This window comes from Marmota flaviventris, chromosome X (genome assembly GCF_047511675.1).
Source record: "Marmota flaviventris isolate mMarFla1 chromosome X, mMarFla1.hap1, whole genome shotgun sequence".
In the NCBI taxonomy this organism is placed as follows: Eukaryota; Metazoa; Chordata; class Mammalia; order Rodentia; family Sciuridae; genus Marmota; species Marmota flaviventris.
In genome coordinates, this window is record NC_092518.1 from 70,167,999 (window position 1) to 70,191,005 (window position 23,007).

The following is a 23,007-nucleotide window of genomic DNA, read 5'->3' on the forward strand; positions in this document are numbered from 1 at the left end:
TGATGGAATAAAATATTTAATACATTTATTTTTATCATTTGAGTGCTTTCTTCCATAGAGAATGAAATATTCAAAATCTTAAGTATGTGGAATCATGGTATTTAGTCACAAAGTTAAAGTAGTTTTTGTAAAGAGAGTTTCTAAAATGTGATATTTTCCATTTTGAAAAGCCAAAATAATATTTTTAAAATTATATGAATCAAATTTGAAACTGAAGTAGAGAAAATGGAGAATTTGACCCATTTAGATGTTCCTGAAAAATTCGAAGAATACCAGATTTATTGCTTTTTAGTGATAATTTATTGTTTCTCATAGTTCTGGAATTGTTATGTATATTTAGAGCCTTCAGAATTTGATGTTTCTTATGTTTCATATGCAGTACTGTGATATGTGTATGCACATACATATATACATATATATCAGATTTTAAATTTAGCATACATTTTAGTTTTTATAGGAATAGTATCAAAATTAAAAATGGTAGGCATATAATAATTAGGGAGAACATATTGCTTGAATTCAATTACTTATGGCCATAGGAAAAAATTATTAATATAATCTATTTATTACATAGTTCATATATTCTATTCATATGAAACTAAATGTTATCCTTAAAAACTGTAGAGCAGAAAATAACATTTAGTATGTATACTTGAAATGTAAGTAGAAGTCTTAAATACTGTTGCTTTTCCTTTGTATATTATTTATTTTTTTCATATGTACCGAATTATAAAGTTTTTATTTTTATTTTTTTCCTTTCTTTTTTTATTGGTTGTTCAAAACATTACAAAGCTCTTGACATATCATATTTCATACATTAGATTCAAGTGGGTTATGAACTCCCATTTTTACCCCAAATACAGATTGCAGAATCACATCGGTTACACATCCACATTTTTATATAATGCCATATTAGTAACTATTGTATTCTGCTACCTTTCCTATCCTCTACTATCCCCCCTCCCCTCCCCTCCCATCTTCTCTCTCTACCCCATCTACTGTAATTCATTTCTCTCCTTGTTTTTTTCCCATTCCCCTCACAACCTCTTATATGTAATTTTGTATAACAGTGAGGGTCTCCTTCCATTTCCATGCAATTTCCCTTTTCTCTCCCTTTCCCTCCCACCTCATGTCTCTGTTTAATGTAAATCTTTTCCTCCTGCTCTTCCTCCCTGCTCTGTTCTTAGTTGCTCTCATTATATCAAAGAAGACATTTGGCATTTGTTTTTTAGGGATTGGCTAGCTTCACTTAGCATAATCTGCTCTAATGCCATCTATTTCCCTGCAAATTCCATGATTTTGTCATTTTTTAGTGCAGAGTAATACTCCATTGTGTATAAATGCCACATTTTTTTATCCATTCATCTATTGAAGGGCATCTGGGTTGGTTCCACAGTCAAGCTATTGTGAGGTAAGTTCATGTTATCCCTAGTTTGTCTTGATAGACGCAGAAAAAGCATTTGACAAAGTACAGCATCCCTTTATGTTCAAAACATTAGAAAAACTAGGGATAACAGGAACTTACCTCAACATTGTAAAAGCTATCTATGCTAAGCCTCAGGCTAGCATCATTCTGAATGGAGAAAAATTGAAGGCATTCCCTCTAAAATCTGGAACAAGACATGGATGCCCTCTATCACCACTTCTATTCAATATAGTTCTCGAAACACTGGCCAGAGCAATTAGGCGAAAGAATTTAAAGGCATAAAAATAGGAAAAGAAGAACTTAAATTATCACTATTTGCGGAAGACATGATTCTATACCTAGAAGACCCAAAAGGGTCTACAAAGAAACTACTAGAACTAATAAATGAATTCAGCAAAGTGGCCGGATATAAAATCAAGTGGCCGCATAAATCAAAGGCATTTCTGTATATCAGCGACAAAACTTCTGAAACGGAAATGAGGAAAAACACCCCATTCACAATATCCTCAAAAAAAATATAAAGTTTTTAATAAGGAAAAAGAGGTGAAAGTACCCAATTTAGCTATTTCCTTTGCATGTGGCTTTGAAATAAAGCATATATTGCTAAAATTAGACTTAACAAAAAATTTGTGGTTTGTATCCCATTGACTCAGTAGAAATTAGAGTATTTACTAAGAATTTATTGTTATAAGGATTTATCAAAGCTTCTTTTATAAAATTTTTGATATGTTCTGTTTCTTCCCTTTTTTAAAATCCTAGATTTCATATGCTATTTTATTTTATAAACAACTGCTGTTTAATTTGGGAGTTGTTTATGGGCCTTATTTTATGACTTATATGTTTAATAAATTTTTCTGTTACTGATTTTGGTGATAGAAGATTATTCAGTCTTTTCCACAAGCTATTTTAATTAAAGCTATATAAGTTATGAAATATTTCCTTACATAAATTAATATCTGTGAATAGTTTTTTTAATATAATTGTGATCATGTAGTATATCTGATCTTGTGTACTATTTTCCTGTGAAACAACACTTTGTGACTGCATAATAGGTCATCAAATGAATATAGTAGATACATGATTAAAATACATTATTTAATGTTGCGTTTAGGCTTGGCACACCCTAAATATCAGTGGTACTTTTTGACTGAAATAATTTCCTCTTTATATTTTACAGTGGATGATGTTGGGGAGAAATTAGAGCATATGGGAAACACACCATTAAAAATTGGCAGTGATGGTTCACAAGAAGATGTTAAAGAAGATGGGTTTGGTTCAGAAGTTATAAAAGTATATATATTTAAAGCAGAGGCCGAAGATGATGTTGAAATAGGTACAAAGACTAATTTTAGATTATTGCTATTATATGAATTAGATTTATTCTTACTTTTTATGTGGACTATTCTGAAATTTTCCTCAAAGGACAGATTTTAATAGTTTTCTTGGGTGGTGTATTTTAAAGTAGTATATATGAATATAAAGCAAGAATAAAAAAATATGTTCTTAGAGTTTCAAACATGAATATTATAGCTGAAAATCTCAAAATGAGTGATGAGAATTTAGAGTAAGAAATTAAAATGAGTATTTGATATCATGAATTCTATAGGCAGGATCTTTGGGATTTAATCTTAGTTCTGACATTTAGCTGAGCCACCTTAAGTGAGTTACATAACCTCCATCTGTCTCTTGTTTCCTCATTAAAATGGCCATAATGATAGTAACTACCTAATTGGGCTATTGTAAGGAATAAATAGGCAAATATATGTAAAAAAATAAATGATATTTGGAATATAAGTGTGATTTGTTAGTAATTGTTATTTCTCTGATAGCAGAAAATTAAAGTGTAATTTATGACAATTTTCTTCGCACTTTGAAGTTTATTTTGGAATTTTTAAAAATGTATTTTTCTAAAGGTAAATAGTTCTTGTATATTCTCTTTATTAATTTAAGGAGTTATTCCATGATACTTCTCTATTTGGATATGTGTTTTAATTTTTAAGGTGGAACAGAAATTGTCACAGAAAGCGAGTACACCAGTGGACATTCTGTAGCCGGAGTGCTTGACCAGAGCCGAATGCAGCGGGAGAAGATGGTTTACATGGCAGTTAAAGATTCTTCTCAGGAAGAAGATGATATCAGTAAGAAAAAAGGGCACTGTAGTAACACATAAGTAGGGAATCATGGATTAAAAAAAAAAAAAAAAACAAGCAATCTCAGAGATAGAAGCACTGTATAAGAACAACATTTATTAAAATAAGCCTGACCCTTTGCTGAAAATACATGTATACATGTATTGTTCACATCCACAAACATGAAATATAATATCTAAGTTAATATACTAGAAATACAGAGATAAACAGTGTACAGTTCCTGACTTAATGAAGCTCAAAAATATATAGAGTTGAGTATCAATGTTATATGTGTTATTGAATATGTTACATATACATTTTCTCATTTTATTCTCATTACTCATCTCTGAGGTAGACGGTGTTATCTTTATTTTATGGAAGGAAGAAAGACTGAGGGAAAATAATTTGCCCAAGACCATTCCAATATTAAGTTTAGAAGGTAGCATTTGAACTCCTGTCTATTTAATTGTACTTCAAGTGTTCTTTCCATATGGCCTTGAGCACTATTGGTTTGTCTCTGGATTTAGCAGGGGAAGGGCTAACTGTTTGTTCTCTTTCTGTCACTGAGAGGTTAGCTATGTAAGTATTCATCCAAGTTAATCTGCTAAGATCTTGATTTTTAAAATGATGTTGATGGTGTCTAAGTAGTTATTCCTTAAGATTTCTTGGGGCAAAGTACCACAGGATAAAAAAATCCTCAGGTTTCCTTTCCTGTCATGCTTTCTGAACACATTTTACTCTCTGCATACTTTATCCACACCTCAGTATACAGCCCTTCTCTAAGGCTACTTCTGTCTCCTTGACATGTTAAGGGAAAAAAAAAAAAAAAAACTATTGTTTTGTGCGAGTAGGGCAAGATCCTTCATTTCACAGCATTACCCTGACAATGTTGGGTTTTTACCTAAGCTGCATTCTGATAGCTATTCCTTTCATTTCCTTCTCTAGAAGACATGAATTCTATCCTCTTACATGAATAGTATATCACAGCTGAAATATCAAAACAAATGAGTGGAGAAGATTTTTATAGAGATGAAAGAGTTCAATGAAATAATTTCCATATGGTTTCTGAATCCTTTATTACTGTATTTAATTTATTAATAAAGGGGCACAGTAGGAGGTGGGAGACTAAGGTTTAGGTTGGCTGATACCAGAGTGCCAGGGGGATGTGAGAAACAAACCAGTGTCTCTTTTCTGGTAAATGGAGAGAAGAGAAACTTGGAGAAGGAAGGACACTTTTTCCTAAAGTTATTTTTACCTGCTTCTATAGTAAATAGAAGATCCCAGTGTGTGAATCAAAGAAAAGCATAAATTCGAGTCAGCTTTCTATTTAACAGGTTACATGTAAACAGATGCTTTCACATAAAGTACATACAGTGGCTCTATATTTAAATATTTTTAACCACAATGTTTTTTTAAATGAGCCTCAATCATTTTCCTCCTCAGTACTCTCTTAAAACTCAGCTTCTTGAAGTGTGTCCACATGTCTTTGAGCAATAGCATTTAATAAATACATATGTATGCATTTACATATACATATATAACCATTTTTGTAGAAGTTTTCAATTACCAGTATTTTGATTATTTTTTTATTACATGTAATATTGAACATAGTATATGAGATAGTGTAAATTACTTTCTAATGTTGACTCTATGGGAAACTTAGTCTGAGTTTGAAGTACTATCAGGTAAATTTATTGGATACAATTCCTTTTATAAATTTGTAATTTCCAATGGGCCATAAAATCAGTCAATATATTTCATGCACACATTTTATACAATTAAAAAGCCATTTCAGAAGACTTGGATCTGAGAGGAGAATAAGAATTTTTATAAATTATTGTCTCCTAGTGGCATTAGCCTCCAAAAGTGCCTAATATAAACCTACACTAAATTTATAAAATTTTAGATTAACCAAACTGAAATCTTGAAAGTTGAAAGGTTTAAATTGTTTGGAATTTTTACCCATTTATTAAATATTTGGGGTTATAAACAAGGAATTATTTCTAAAATTTAGGTTGCGCTGAAATAGCAGATGAAGTTTACATGGAAGTCATTGTAGGGGAAGAGGAAGGAACTTCTCTCCCTGAGATTCAGCTTGAGGACTCTGATGTTAATAAAACAATTGTCCCTGTTGTCTGGGCTGCGGCATATGGTAGGACACTGGCATTTTTTCACCTGATAAGTACATAACATATGTATTTAATCAGCCGTTTGGCCATTAAATATGCTGTGCTAATGCCACTGTGAGTTGGCTAATATAATAAAATGTTTTGTGTGGACTGATTCATCTCTAGTTACTTTCTTTAATTTTTTTTTTTTTTTAGTTTTTTTAGGTGGACACAATATCTTTATTTTATTTTTATGTGGTGCTCGAATCCAGTGCCTCATGCATGCTAAGCGAGCACTCTACCACTGAGCCACAACCTCAGCCCCCTCTAGTTACTTTTTACGTGTTTTTTTCTATCACATATTTTGTACTATTTGAAGTGAACTTTGCTTAATACATTTTCAGTACCATCTATTTTAAATACTACCTGTATAAGTGCCATAAAACATTTTATTTTCCTAAAATAGGAGTACCCTTTGAAAAATTAATCTTTTCCCTTTTGGAAAAATTCATTTCAATTATTAACACCACAGATAAGATGTTGGGGTTCTGAAAAGCAACAAATTCAGGTGTGCTCTTTTAGAAGTATGTCATGGAAGGTAAATTTATCAAGTTATTTTCTTCCCCTTCTGTCTGTTTTATCTGATTCCTGTGTAATGTACAAGAAAGTCCAGGTATACTGTGTACTTTGAAAAATATTCGTGTTCAAATGCATTAATTTACCTAAACTTGGTTCACCCAAAGGTACATTCATTCAAGAGTCATTATTGAACATCTCCAGGGCTAGAAGTACTTTGAAGAAATAGTTACAGAGTTTACATTTAAAAAGTAAAACTGTCCAAAGTATAAACAATTCCAAGAATGCTGACAGCAGCCCTTATTTTCAGTGTGCAAAATTACCTAATCCAAGAGAGTGGAAGAATTTAGCAAAATATTTTTTAATCCGAGGAATGATGGGCAAAGTAAGATTTTAATAGATTAAAATGTGATCTCTAGTAATCACTATAATCAGCATATTAGTTAGTAATTAGTCTTTTTCTTTTTCTTTTCTTTTTTTTTTTTTTTTAGGAGATGAAAGAAGAGTTTCCCGAAGGTATGAAGATTGTCAAGCATCAGGTGAGAGAACATTTTATATAAGATATAAGTTAAATATCTGGCTTTATATACTGCTTGGTAAGTAAAGAATAGTTTGAATCTGCAGAAACATTTGTTGGATTATTACTTGCCTGGTCATACCTAATATAGTTACATAGGAATTTGCTTCTTTGGGAAATTAATTTACATATGGATATAATGGGAGTTAATCAGTGAATGCATTTCATTCCCTCAAGATACAGAGTTTACCACACTGGCCATAAAAGGCTGCTGTGGAAAAATTATAAAATACAAATTATTTGGGCAGAAAAGTAAAAGTGTGTTCATGATATAAGTCATTTGTTAATGTCTTTCTTGAGTGGAACTGTTTTCTTAAGTTAGATGGCAAACAGAGAGAGTTAGAGAGATCAATTTATAACAGTTATATAAAATCCATGTGTGAGCACAGGTTTTTTTTTCTTAGTTTTAATTCACTCTAAGTAGTATTTTGTGGTTCATTTTTTTTCTTTCTCAAGGTGGCTTTTCCTCATGACAAACTGTTTCATTGTTCTGTTTCTACCTTTGGGAAGAATTTGACTATCTAAACTTAAATGTAGATTTCACAGAAATTGATGATATTTGTATATTGCAGTATACAAGCTAACCTGAGAGTTTTATAGATCTACAGTTTTAAATTAAATTGCATAGTACCACAATAGATTTGTGAGAACTGAAGTTGTATTAAGGATTTTATTCCCTATGCACTGAGTCCACTGAAATTGTGGCAAATTGCCTGCCACAGTTATTTAAATCTCTAAAACCTACCTTAATACCCATCACATCAAGTATACTATTCTAAAGCACATATATAAGAGGTTTAATTTTTCATGCATTACATATAGTTATCATGATTATATTCCTTCACTGATATATGTATATTTCTTGATAAATCACTATGATTTTATTAGCTACCTTTGGTGAGAAATTGGTCTGATGACAAGATTTTTAACAGGGTCCTAAAATTCGGTTTCTTATGTTACATGTATCTCATCGGTTTCTTCTTTTAGGATGATTAAAGTGATATATTTTGACATTAATTTCATGTGATATCCTATTCAAAGTGTTTACATGTATACAACGGTGAGAGAGGAAAAAAAGAGAATGAGAATGAATTGAAATTCACTACTGCAAAGGCAACTTGGTACCATGTCATTTGTAGTAATTAATCTAACAAAACCAAAAAAGTGTAATGCTATGTGTTTTAAAGTGTGTTGATTTTTTCCAGGAAATACTTTGGATTCAACATTAGAAAACAGAAGTAGTACAGCAGCACAGTACCTTCAAATTTGTGATAGCATTAATACAAACAAAGTACTTAAACAGAAATCCAAGAAGAGGAGAAAGGGAGAAACAAGGCAGTGGCAAACAGGTAAATACTCTGCTCTATGAATATCATAATAATTGGAGATGTGCAATTATTTTTTATAACCAAAGAAAACTGTTGCTTACAGGTAGTCATACTTCCCATGTTCCTGTTTGTGTATTATATAGATAATTGTTTTTTACAATGTGAGACTGATATGTAATAAAACTATGCTTGTCTGCTCCTTTTAAAGAGAATTTTCAAGTTGATTTAATTAAAGGTTGTCAAATTCTGGTTTTCAAAATATATATATGATGTTAGCATTTTGACAGGTGAGTGGTCTATAGTAAAATGTGCCACTCATTTCTTTCCAGTGAACTACTTTACCATAAATTTCTTTTCATTTGCATTTTATCTTGTAGGATTTTATTCAACTAATATAGTTTTCACATAGTGAATATCAGCTAGTTTTGTCACCTTTGTTGTAAAATCCTTTAAAACAGTCTGACCAAATGTCAAATTTCCTTTATTTTTTTTACCTAGCTGTTATAATAGGTCCTGATGGACAGCCCCTGACAGTATACCCTTGCCATATTTGCACAAAAAAGTTTAAATCCAGGGGATTCTTAAAAAGACACATGAAGAATCATCCTGATCATTTGATGAGAAAAAAATATCAGTGTACAGATTGTGACTTTACAACTAACAAGAAAGTAAGTTTCCATAACCACTTAGAAAGCCATAAGCTTATAAATAAAGTTGACAAAACACATGAATTTACAGAATACACGAGAAGATACAGAGAGGCTAGTCCACTGAGTTCAAATAAGCTTATTTTAAGAGACAAGGAGCCGAAGATGCACAAGTGCAAATACTGTGACTATGAAACTGCAGAACAAGGACTGTTGAACAGACATTTGCTGGCTGTTCACAGCAAGAATTTTCCTCATGTTTGTGTTGAATGCGGGAAGGGTTTTCGCCATCCTTCTGAACTCAAGAAACATATGAGAACCCATACTGGTGAGAAGCCATATCAATGTCAGTATTGTGTCTTCAGGTGTGCAGATCAATCAAATCTGAAAACTCACATTAAGTCTAAACATGGAAACAATTTGCCATATAAATGTGAGCATTGTCCCCAAGCATTTGGTGATGAAAGGGAGCTTCAACGCCATCTGGATTTGTTTCAAGGACATAAGACACACCAGTGTCCTCATTGTGATCATAAGAGCACCAACTCAAGTGACCTTAAGCGGCACATCATATCTGTCCATACCAAGGATTTTCCTCACAAATGTGAGGTCTGTGATAAAGGTTTTCATCGTCCTTCTGAGCTCAAAAAGCATAGTGATATTCATAAGGGTAGGAAGATTCATCAGTGTAGGCACTGTGACTTTAAGACATCAGATCCATTCATTCTTAGTGGTCATATCCTTTCAGTTCATACTAAGGATCAGTCATTGAAATGTAAAAGGTGCAAGAGAGGGTTCAGACAGCAAAATGAGCTCAAAAAGCATATGAAGACCCATACTGGAAGGAAGATTTACCAATGTGAGTATTGTGAATACAGCACTACAGATGCATCTGGGTTTAAACGACATGTGATCTCAATTCATACAAAAGACTATCCACACAGGTGTGAATTCTGCAAGAAAGGATTTCGAAGACCATCAGAAAAAAATCAGCATATTATGAGGCACCACAAAGAGGCTCTTATATAATTATATCAATATAAAGAAAGAAGCTATTTACAAAATAAGATATGCCACTTTGGAGGAAAATCTGTTTTATCTGGTTTCAAAGCTTGATATTAAACCATAACTTTACATTCTTTGTATTAAAGATCTTAAAATATTTGAATTGACAGGGGAATCTCATAGCCCTTTGAAAATTACATAATGAATTTAGAATTGTTTTAGCAAAAACTTAAATGTCTATTTAATAGTATTATATGCATAATTAAATTGCAAAGGGGAAAAGTAAAGACAAATACCTTATTGGCTGATCATACTAGAGACAAATGTTTCTGAAAAGAGAACACATATTTGAGGAGTTTTAGCAATGCTTTGCTTTAGCAAGCAAGCCTCACTTGTATGCAATTTTAGAAATGGGGTAGGGAAATAAAATACAGTCATCCATCAGTCATTTAGTCATTGAGCCTTTTATATTGTACCTGGAAATTGAATTCCAGAAAAGGAAAAAGTTTTGTGTGTTCATTCAAATAAATTTCACTGAAAAACAGGTTAGATTGATTCAGTACTATTAAAAGAATTTCAGAGCAGCTAATATTTTATCACAGGATAGGATGTTTAAAATACAGCATTCTGTGCTGAAATCTAGGGTAAAGTCTAAGGACTAAACTTCCCTTTTTTTTCTGATGTTCAACTTTATTGTTCTGTATGGCATATATGACAAAAGTATATTTGAGTCAAATGTGGCTTTCTAAAATGGATGCAACTGTAGTGTTGCAAACAAAATCAGCACTATATTTCTTAATGATCTAAAGATTAAACTGAGAGAACACTTTTCTTAAATATAATGTTTAGAGGTTTTTTTAGGGTGTCTTAGCAAGTATGATTATTCTAGTCTTACTTGCTTTAATGTTTAAAGGTGCAATTTTATGCCATTATTGAAATTTTTGATTTAAAAAATCTATATACCATGTTATTAACATGCATTTTCAATATGAGGCAGTATTTGTGTGGTATTTAACAGAACAATATACTGCCAATAGAGTTTGGAGGTGGATATTCAGTTTACAGTGTATAAATTTAAAATATGCATCCCTTTAACAACGCTTTGTGTTAGCATGCTGCAAATCAAAATGGCGCTTATATTAAAAGCTGGTTTAGGGAAATTTTAATGAAAACCCTGTTCATAAATGTAATGCATATGATGTGTACTTTTAAGTCTTAGTTGCTTCATGTTTACATTCAGCTCTTCAACATAATTAAAATGTAATTTTACTTCATGCTATATTGTGGCTTTGTGTTTCAAATAATGTTCACTTTTCTTTTTTTTTTTTGTTTGTTTTTTTTTGCACCAGATAAGAATCAGTTACTCGAGAATATTTTTGTTAATCTTTCTTAACTTCAGAATATTAAATTTGGAAAATCTAAAATTGTGTGTTATGTGGCTGTAAATGATGTACACGCTGTAAAATAAGATTGTCACTGTTATGTGGGATTATTATTTCTAAATGTTACTCATTGAAATGAGCATACAATAATAAAAAGCATTTATTGCACTTTTAGGTTTTATGAGCTTATTTAAAATTGAGTTGTAATGTTCATTCCTTATTAAAAGCCTTTTAGCTTAACATTTATCTTAGGCAATTTGGACCTTTTAATCATCTTATTGAGTTTTGTGAATTAATAATAGTTTGAGCTAGGAATTTAAACAATTCTGGTGGCAGGTTTATTCCTGAAGAATGTATGTTATTTGTTAAAATCATAATGAAGTGCTATATAGTTACCCATTTTAGAGTCTTGAGATTTAGTAAAATCTAAAGATTCTTAACCTGTTTACATAACATAGTTCTGAGATAAGAATATATCTATTTATATTCCTAATGTACATGGGAAAAGGAAAGTATTGATTCAAGTATTTAGGAATAATTTCTGAAAATGAGTACAAAATTACTTGCTGTGTTCTAACTAGGCCAAAGTTAATAGAATGCTAATAATTCTAGATATATCACTCTTAGTTGTAACTGTCAATTGGATTATCATTCTTTAATAACCATTAACTGAAAGGAAGAAATCAATTACTTTTCCATGTTACACCAGTTTTCTCAATTTTTATGTCTATTGATTCACCTAGGTAGCTTATTAAAATTCATATTGTAATTTAATTGTGGGGCCTACAATTGTGAAATTCTAGAAAGCTCCTTTACGTTGCCACCAAATGAAAAATAAGGTATAAGAAAAGCATCCAATATAATTGATTACTATGGGTGAGTGGACAGAGGCATTCCTTACTGAGTACATGTCATTTGAGTAGCAAGAGGTAAGCTGTCACATGAAGATCTTATTGAAGAGCAAGGCAGAGATAACAAAAAAATGCAAATCATGTGTCAGCAAATTTGGTTAAATAATGATGGGTAAGAGGAAATGATAGGAGAAGGGACTTGTGAGGAGGTTGAAGTAGGAAGCCTTTTGGAGGTTTCAAGGAGGATGTGTAATAGATTTGATTTACATTTTGAATAATCACTCTGTAGGCTGTGTGAAAATATAGTGTTTCTGAAGGGAGCAAAGAGCCATGCTAAATTATTCCCATAGTTCATGGTTACAGTGGAGCTGGAGAAAGGTGGATTGGATTTTAATTTTATTTATAAATCAGACCTAGAAAGCTTCAGCCCAAGAAAAATAAAACATAAATTAAGTCAGTGTCACAAATTAAAGATTATATTAAATGTATAGGTTTTTACTGGCAAAAGGTTTTCCTATGTACCACGCAGATTCCATCTAAAAATGTAGATCTGCAAATTGAAGTACCTTCACAAGAAAGAAAAGATGAAAATTACTGAAAAATCATTTTTTCCAGAAGAGTTCATGGCATTATATATCGATGGGTTTATCCCATTGTCACATCTAAAAGGCCCAGGGCATGACAGAGAGGATAGTTAGGAATAATTATTTAAGAAAGCCCTTTATAATCAGTTTCTTGTGTTTTATACAAGACAATTACCAGTTGGAACCTGGAACTGCCCTTAAAGACACAAATATGCAAACGTAGAATATAATTAGCCTCTATGTAGCCCTCTCCCAGTTCAATAATTATATAATTTCCTGACAAATCGTTTTTGATTTATATTTTCCTCCTTCTTCCACTTACCAATTGGTTGATTTGATGCCTTCTCCATTTGGTTTAATTTGGAGCAAATATTAAATATCTTTTAAATAATTTGTTGATATATAGCAGGCAGAGGAACAAAAGAATCCTCTTGTTCAGATCTTTGAGAACCTCTTGTGAGAACAACAACAACAACAAAAAAGCTAGCTAGACTTAGAATCAAGTTCTTTAAAATCAGTAAGGTTTCATTTACAAAAAATGAAGGATTAGATTTAAACCATAGACTATCATCAGAGTTTTCCCAATTTCCCAACTTTGTATAACCCCACCTTACCCTTCAAAAAGAGGCAGCATGTGAATTTGGAACTCACTGAGAAGGGTATCTTAAAACCTTGGATCCTAGATAAGATCTGGATGTTATGAGCAGTAGGTTCAAGACTAGATAGTACAGTATCTCAGACTAAAAGTGTTTCACCTGCGTAACAGGTGAAACAATTATTATGCCTTTCTCTTTGAACCATTACCCAAGTAACTATTGCAAAGAGAGCTCTCCACTTTTAAAACTGAACCAATTGACAATATGGACACTATCCCACTTAAACCCTAATATAAGTCTTAATCATTTCCTGTTTAATTCCCAAACCCTGTCATTCTAGATTCCCAAACCCCCCACTCTTTTTTTAAAAAAAAATTTTTAAAGAGAGAGTGAGAGAGAGAATTTTAATATTTATTTTTTAGTATTTGGCGGACACAACATCTTTGTTTGTATGTGGTGCTGAGGATCGAACCCGGGCCGCACGCATGCCAGGCGAGTGCGCTACCGCTTGAGCCACATCCCCAGCCCCCAAACCCCCCACTCTTAATATTGACTAGCTCATCAGAAACTTTTAGAACATGATATTAAAAAGCCTATGTATGGGTTGGGTTTGTGGCTTAGTGGTAAATTGCTTTCCTAGCATGTGCCAGACACTGATCCACAGAACCACATAAAATAAATCAATAAAATAAAAATATTGTGTCTATTTACAACTAAAAAATTTTTTTAAAGCCTATGTATTTTCCCATTTTAAGAAGTTGGTGTGCTTTGTTGAATCTTGGCACATATAAACTAGGAGCATTCAACATTGATTGTATTAGCAAACTAGCTATAGGATCAAAGTAAAATTTCCCCTTAACATAAAGTATCTCAGGAAGATATACTTCAATAAAAAAGTACTATTTTAATGTGGTGGGATGAGAAGCCAACAACATCTCATTGTCTACAAGGGATAGATACAAGTAGATTACTAAATCTATCATATGATGATGTTGGCTATCATAATTATGTCAGAGTAATTCTAGTTTTTCTTTGTGGACTAAAAGTGGTATCTCTTATTCTAGAGTAAATATTGCTAAATATTTTTATTAAGGAAGATGTGTTTAATACATTATTTATTTTTAGTTTTCCTGTTACTCTTTATCTTCAGATGAACATTAAATACTTTGCATTTTTGATTACAAAAAATGTACAATGGAAATCCAATAAATTTAGTAATTACATGTGATGGGAAGGTTGTACTATTTGAGGAAATATTTTCAAAGCATCATTTACTTTGAAAAGAAACATTTATCTTTGTAGATTGCAATAATGAGAAAGAGGTGTGAGGATGGCTTAGGTAAGGATCTAAATTGTGTAGTGAGATACAATTTTTTCAAAAGATTTATTTTGTTCATTTGGTACTGTCCATATTAAGAAATGTAATACGATTAAAACCTCATTATAAAGATGGGATGAATGCATTATGGAATTATATTTGAAACAAGTACTTAGAAAACGCTATTTATATGGAAGAAATTCAAATATGAAACAGAAATCTTCATCAACTGGAGGTCAAATTATGTTGAAGTTCCATCATTACTAGTTCACATTAGGAAGTCCTTTTGGGGTGGGTGTGTGTATATGTGTGTGTGTGTGTGTGTGTGTGTGTGTGAATTAGAATGGTGCTTATTAGTTCCCACATAAGTATTCACATGAGAATAACTTCCTGACAAAAATATACAGCTAAGTTAAAAAGCCTTCCTACACATTTCTTACTTGAACTTTCACAAATAACACATTTTATATACAAACAAATTACTTTATATGTTATTGTACAGGTTCCATTTTATTTGATAAATCTAAAGTGAAAACATTCTGAAATAGATATTAAGTAAACAAACATTCCTAACCTGACATCTTTGTAATTTTCGTAAATAATTTGCTTAAAACCAGTGAGAAGAAAAGATATAACTACTCTTTCCATTGATAATAATCACAAATGAAAGATATTTAATATATGTGCATATATTTATATATTTGAATATACATACATATATTTAAATATATAGAAGGACGCTCCATAGTATTAATTTTTCCTTAGAGTTTTTTAAAAATAATTGAGTATAATAAGGACCTTAATATGATCCATATTCACTATCCATGGGTCAAGTGGGCCAAGAAACCGCTGACTTCTTAATTGCTTTCAAATTTTGAATATTGTTAGTTTTCAGTATTTTAGAAAAATCACACCTGTACTCATTTTCAAACAGTAATGGTGGCAGTTTTCTATCAGGCTTATAAAGTTTCTTTGCCTTATATCACTTATAGTGGGTGCATAACTATATATCTTTATTATGGTTACTTACATATATGAGCAGTTAGCAGATGAGAAACTCCTCTGTTTCTACTACACCAAGCAAAAAATGTAAGACTACGGTTATCTATCACAAAATATTGATAAAATAGGAATTGAATCAATTCAATAGAGCCTAACATTTTGCCCAAAGCATTACATAATATAAATGAGTCTTTTTACCTGCATAATAAGACCTATTTGTATATTTCTATAAAAGAATTTTGAAAACATTTTTCTCATTTATAGTTTCCATTAGCATATAGTGCATCATCTGTACTTATCGTAACAGTTTCTTAGTAATTATTAGAATACTACTATAAATCACATGATTTTATATAGATATTTTCAGAGAGTTCAGTGCAAAAGTTCATTTACATGTAACTCAAATTATTTGTTGCCTTATTACAAACACAATGACTTTTAGTAACTCTTAACTTTAGCCAAACAAGTTGAAATTAAGACATTCCATTCTTACCTTGTAATGTATTTAAAAATTCTTTTGTTCACTTTGTAAGGAAGGTCATCAAGAGTACAATTAATTAAACAAACTTAAAGTACATTACTATAATTTTTTTTCCCAAGAAGTATTCACCATCAAATATTTGTTGCTATTTTATTCTATATGCTTTTGTATATATGCATTACTTCAATATAATATTTGTATACCACTATGAAAAACTACAACTTCTTTTTGAACACTAATACAATAGAGTATTACATATTTTAAGGAAGTGAGTGGCCTCATTTGGGAAGGAAATGCTTTGAAAGAAAATTTTCAAGACACAAAAGGGTATTACTAGGAACTCTGTAGCATATTGTACAATTAAATGGATTTACTTATTTAAAAAGATATCATCCCACTTCCCTGCTAAATGAAATTAACTATCAACTTTGGCTTAGTTATGTTTCCAAGAGGTGTAATAGTATGTAATAAAGCATCTCTTTTAGTCATAGGCTTCAAGTGAGAAAACCCAATGTACATTATATGTATCATGCCCTATAGTCTTTTATTTTAAAGATTCATTTTTTTTGCCTCTTGTTGTTAAAAACAATGTTAACTCTTTTAACAAAATTGTATAATAAATATTGGAGAAAATATTCTAATGGAATAACTTATAAAATCTCTAACTCCACAAATTAGTTAACCACCTAAGATGTACCATATTTTTAAAAAATAGCTGGTTATGTTCTACAGTGTCTGCAATGGAAGTTCAAATAAACAAGTTCCCTCTTTTAGTTTGTATGCTGCTACATTGCAGCCACAAATAGAAAGGATTGATATTTCATAAATGGCTGGAGAAACTCATCTGTAGAATTAAGTCATTCCATTAGATTCATTGGTTAGTAGCATGGTTCAAAATTTTGATTGGCCTTTAGTGAAGGAAAAAGAAATTAAAATACTAATACAGACACAGAAAACTTCCTTTGAGATGTAATACTTTAAAGTTGTTTCCATTCATGGCTAGAAAAGAAAAAAAAAGTTATCTTACAATGGGTCCATAATTAAAACATTATTATTATTGTATGCTTACAATTATGAAAATTATTTAAGTTGATATGTATAAAACCACTGGAAACACATTGTACAATTGTGGTTCTCTTTTATATGGTATTAATTGAAACAAAGACCTGTCTTTTGACTTTAGTGAACTTATAGTTTTCAAATGATTTGAATCAGGGTGCAGGGAAAATTGAGTTGATTTCTTCCATAGTTCATATTTATAGTTTAGATATATGCTCAAAGGTTTCAGTTAATAAATATGGATCATCTGAATTTACTTGAATATATTTTGAAGTTCTTACCAGTCTCTAGAGCCTTTTCAGATATCGACTTTAATGTTTATTGCTTTATGTTTTAATGTAGAGGGATGAAATGGCTACTATGCTAAACTCTTTATTTGGCAGGTCCTCACACTGTTGTCACCTATGGGCACATGTGGTTATTAACAATTGTTTCCACTTTGAGCATGAAATTATCTGAGTGACAATTTTAAATCTTATGTTGACATTTTTTGCTAATCATATATATGGTTCTTGGGTCATCAAGTATACTTTATCAGTTCATAATTAGCAATAAGTAATTCTCAACTAATTAATGACTAAGTAAAATAACATTTCAAAGATCGGATTATTCAGGTATATTTATATGGGGTTATTAAATATTGGTTGTTTTCACTAATGATAGATAACCATATTTACAAGACTGATGGCTTGATTATATAGTTAAAGGATGGTTTCAGAACTAAAAACTAAACTTTGAGTTACTCAAATAATTGAGCTTGGTCTGGGTTTGTAGCTCAGTACCTTCCATGTGTGAGGCACTGGGTTCAATCCTCAGCACCAAATAAAAATAAATAAAAAATAAAATAAAGGCACTGTGTCCATCTACAACTAAAATATTAAAAATATATTTGAGCCAGACACAGTGGCACATGCCTGTAATCCCAGCAGCTCTGGAGGCTGAGACAGGAGGATTGTGAGTTCAAATCCAGCCTCAGCAATAGAAAGGTGCTAAGCAATTCAATGAGACTCTTATCTCTAAATAAAAAACAAAATACGGCTGGGGATGTGGCTCAGTGGTTGAATGCCCCTGAGTTCAATCCCTAGTATCCCCCGAAAATTATATGTATATATACATTTTTTGTTTAGCCAAAAGATGTTTGGTGGTAAGGTTAGTTATTTGACAGATAATTTTATTAATTATACATCTGAAATATTTTATTTTATTAATAATACATCTGAAATATAATTTTAATTTCTTCAAAAGGTTCTGAAGAATATTTATTTCTATTTACTGACATATTGCAAACATGTAGAAAAGTACAACTAAATGAATTTTCCCAAACTGAACACACATATACCATCATCATACAACTCAAAAAACAGAACATTATTTATTAGTAACTAGGTGTTCTCTTTATAGTCCTCTGCCTACTTCCCAATAATAATCACTTCTTGACTTTAATGACCTATGGATTAGTTCTTCCTGATTTTAGTACCTAAGCAGTTGGATAGGTGGGGAATTTTAACATAATGAGAATTTTTACAATGTTTTACAATGGATTATGTATAGTTTGAGAGCTGGCATTCTCAACCTTTTTCCTGTCCATTGCACCTACAGGATATCACACATTCCTATGCTCAGTGGATTATTATTAGAATTATTAGAGTGTAGGAGTATATAATTAGAGAAAAAATGAAGAGCATTTTGTTGTATTAGCAGGGTTTCTCAACTTCATCTCTATGAATATTTTGGGTTGGATAATTCATTGTTGTGAGGGATGGTCCTGCACATTGTAGGATTTAGAAGCACCTTTGGCCTTTGCAAACTTGATACCAATATATATCCCTGCTTTAGCTGCCAAAATGTCTCTAAACATTGCTTAATGTGCCCTAGAGGGCAAAATTACCCTTGAATAGAACTACTGTGCTGGGAATATATATTTCCTCCTCTTTTTTTTTTTTTTTTGTACTGGAGAGTGAATCCAGGGGCACTTAACCACTGAGCCAAATCCCCAGCCCTTTTTTATGTTTTAATTAGATACAAGGTCTAGCTGAGTTGCTTAGAGCCTTCCTAAGTTGCTGAGGCTGGCCTTAAACTCATGGTCCTCCTGCCTCAGCCTCCCAAGCTCCTGGGAGTACAGGCATGCACTATTATGCCTGGCTATACTTCCTCTTTGATGATCATTAATTTAAAAGTCAACAAGTCAATCAATAAAAGTTCTAGAGAAGTAGCTATCACTTATCATAAGAAGGTTTTAATAATTAGCCCCTTAGCAATGAATTGAATGATGCGGAGGTAGGTCTGTGTTACCTAGTGATTTTGGATGATGTTTTAGAAAGTAGATATTAGACTACATGGCATTTAAATGACTGTTCAGCAGGCTCACTCTACACTGTAGGATATAAAACTGGAAGATCTTACAATCTAGTGATATATATATATATATATATATATATATATATATGTGTGTGTGTGTGTGTGTGTGTGTGTGTGTGTGTGTGTCCTCTTATCTTTCAAAATTGTAACAAAATTCTAACAAACTTTACAGGAGTAAATACCATATTCAAATACACAAAACAGATTCTACTAAAACATGTCTTTACCCCATCCTTCACTCTCCTTCATAATTGTCTAGGATATTTGATATTTTGCCTCAAAATGTAAAGGCTGTTAAGATATAGTCAAATTAGGTATAGAAGCACTCATGTGAACTTACACAAGTCCATTTGTCTTCTGTTTTCTCAATCACAATAGTCTGTGTGTCACTACCTGGTGGTATGTATTCATAGTCATCATACAGGAGGCCTAGGATTGGATATTGTGTCCTGTACCTATACACAGGAAAAAAGTTTACAGTGTATGAGAAAATAACTCATATTTAGTTGCTCATAGTTTGATTCCCCTTAATAAACCACTTGGCTCTGAATGACTTTTAAATGTTTCAAAGAAAGAATATAAACCACCTCTCAATAGGCAACGATTTATTACAATTATTTTCCAAAAAACAAAGGGGAGAAACTTTTACCTCTGCCTGTCATGGATCATTGACAGCACAGGAAAATGATTCCAGACAAGGATACAAATGAAGTGTGTCCTATAAAGCCTAGCTCACTGCCTAGAGAGATTTACTTGGTTAAAGGATAGGGAAAACTAACCAAAACATACTTCAGAAATATCACCAAGCAGAGATGACAGAGTGTAGAGAACAGGTAGGTTAAGGCAGTCAATTTTTGTTGGAAGATTACCAGAAAATAGAAAGTTATACAGATGGGGAGAGAGGTCAGGAGAGGCTTCCCTATAATTTGTTTGGTGAAGGCCGTTCAGTATATGTATGGGAAGACGTCATCAATTCCAGGGAAAGACCATTGAAAAGGAGCAGGCTGGAAATCCCTTGAACTTGTACAGGGATGGTCATTTTTGTGTTCCTCTAGCCAGAGTAGAAATAACTTATAATATATGGGACATACCATAGACAACATAGAAAACTACTGTTTTGGTAGGGGTATGAATTAGCCTTAAGTGCAGGTTGTTCTAACAGTTTAAAAGCATGACTTGAAAGTATTAATCTGTTTCCAAGTAAATTTATCTCAGAATAAAACTTCCAAATATTTTAAGTAATACCAAAAAATCTAGAATACAACAACATAAAACCTTAATATATGGCATCCCATAAAAAATCAGTAGTCAGCCAGGTGTGGGGGGTTCATGCCTGTAATCCCAGCGGCTCAGGAAGCTGAGGGAGGAGGATTGTGAGTTCAAAGCCAGCCTCAACAAAAGCAAGGCACTAAGCAACTCAATGAGACCCTGTCTGTAAATAAAATACAAAATAGGGCTGCGGGTGTGGCTCAGTGGTCAAGTGCCCCTGAGTTCAATCCCTGGTACCCCCCCAAAAATCAGTTGTCATACAATGAAACGGGAAGATATGACTAATAATGGAGAGAAAAATAAATTAGTAGAAACAAGCCAAGAAATAATACTAATTAAAAATGAGTAGGAAAGATGCATCTATTAGAAATACAGAAAATATATTCAAGAAGTTAGAGGAATTCATGAGCACAATGAAGAAAGTAATAGAGGATATTAAAAAGGTCATATTGGAGTTGTAAAGATGAAAAATACATTGAATAGGATTAACAGCAGAGTGGACACTGTAAGAAAAGACTAGTAAATTTGAAGGCATAAATAAATTGTCTAGAATAATACATGATGGAAAAAGACTGACATATACAACATGTAGAAAATGGTCATTGCCATTGTGTGTGTTTGTGTGTATTAAAGTTATGCAGAATGGCAGAAGATAAGAAGTAATTGAATAAATCACAACCAAATTATTTCCAAGTTTGATGAAAAATGAAATTACAGATCTAAGAAGTTGCTTAAACCTCAAGAAAAAGAAATATGAAGAAAACCACAGAGAGGCACATTTTTTAATTTATAAAAGCCAGTGGTAAAGAATCTTAAAACAGCCAGAGAATAAAGAACACTACCCAGAGGGAAAAAAATCATAATTTTAACATCAAACTTCTCATCAGTCACAATGAGAGTCAGAATACAAGGGAGTGACATCTTTTATGTACTTCATTTAAAAAAAATCTATCAGCTTACTATTTTATACCCTATAAAAACATAGTAGTCCTCCCTTGTAGTTTCAGTTATTCTCAGTCCAAATTATTAAATGGAAAATACTAGAAATAAATACTTTTTAAATTTCAAATTCTGCACTGTTCTGATTAGGATAATGAAATATTTTATGCTGTCCTATTCCACTTGGGATGCAAATCATCCATGTTTTTCAATATATCTATGGTGAATATGTCTATAGCTTCTAATGAATTAGTAGCTTTCTCGATTATCAGATCAATCATCCTAAAAACTAGTGCTTGCATTCTTGTAATAATCATACTTAATAATAATGTCCCCCATGCATAAGACTAGTGATGGTGGCAATGCATATATATCCAAGAGAAGATATATTCCCTTCAAGGGAAAAGGTAAAAGCTCTCCCTAAGGAAAAAAAAAAAACTATGATGTTGTTGCCAAGATTTATGATAAAAACAAATAGGAAAAAAGCATAGTATATATAGGGTTCAGTACTATACCATGTTTCAGGTATCCACTGACAGTCTTGAAACATGTCCCTCTCAGATAAGGAACTATTACTGTATCTCTGGATAATGGGGGTAAGAAAAGACTATTTCAGATTTAAAAAGTCAAAAGAAGTCTTCACCAAAAGAGCAGCATAATAAAGGTTTAAGGAATTTATTCATTCAGACAAAGGGAAAATCACAGAAATTTGGATCTAAGCAAAGGAATTAATAGCTCCAGAAAAGATAAATATGCAGGCAAACTTAAAACACTGCTTTTTACTCTTAATATGTCTTTAAAAGATAATTGGCTAGGGGCTGGGGTTGTGGCTTCGTGGTAGAGCACTTGTCTAGCATGTATGAAGCACTGGGTTCGATTCTCAGCACTGCATATAAATAAATAAAATGAAGGTCTGTTGACAAGTAAAAGAATATTTTTGAAAAAAAGATAATTGACTTAAAAATAATCTATGCAGGTATTTTAATATATGTAAAAGAAAACATATAGGCCAAAATTAAAACATAATTATGTAAAGAAGTAATTTATCCAAAAGAAGAAAGGAAAAGAGCAAAAGGGGAATAAATAAAACAATGAAACAAAACCAAAAACAAATAGTAAGACAGTAAATTTAAATCCAGCATTACAGATAATCATATTAAGTATAAATGGTTTAAACACTCTAAGTTGAATCTCTGTAACATACAACTAAGAGTTCTCACTCATACAGTTGGTCAACCAACCAATTATTTGTATTTATTTACATGTTATGTAACATTATGAATATTAAAAAGGTGTGTTACAGGACTGAAGACAATAACAATGTCTTGTAAGTATTAATCCTTCAATAGAAGTATTAGCTAGTAAAAAACAC

The 23,007-nt window shown here is 31.8% G+C and overlaps 2 protein-coding genes across 4 annotated transcripts in view; one reads left to right on the top strand and one right to left on the bottom strand.

The window, feature by feature from the left end:
• Znf711 (zinc finger protein 711) overlaps window positions 1–11,313 on the top strand; it is a 30,851-nt gene extending 19,538 nt beyond the window's left edge. For 2 of the 3 annotated variants that reach the window (XM_071606526.1, XM_071606527.1), the window contains 5 exons: window positions 2,604–2,759; window positions 3,427–3,564; window positions 6,731–6,778; window positions 8,022–8,165; window positions 8,643–11,313. In XM_071606526.1, the coding sequence (XP_071462627.1) occupies window positions 2,604–2,759; window positions 3,427–3,564; window positions 6,731–6,778; window positions 8,022–8,165; window positions 8,643–9,820 (1,664 nt within the window). In that variant the 3' untranslated portion in view covers window positions 9,821–11,313. Of the gene's footprint in view, window positions 1–2,603; window positions 2,760–3,426; window positions 3,565–5,569; window positions 5,708–6,730; window positions 6,779–8,021; window positions 8,166–8,642 lie in introns of all 3 variants that reach the window. The other variant, XM_071606528.1, reaches the window with a different exon arrangement.
• Window positions 11,314–19,737: 8,424 nt separating this feature from the next.
• Pof1b (POF1B actin binding protein) overlaps window positions 19,738–23,007 on the bottom strand; it is a 69,377-nt gene continuing 66,107 nt past the window's right edge. Inside the window, exon 15 of the mRNA XM_027932890.2 lies at window positions 19,738–19,882. Coding sequence (XP_027788691.2) covers window positions 19,738–19,882 — 145 coding nt within the window. The remainder of the gene's footprint in view (window positions 19,883–23,007) is intronic.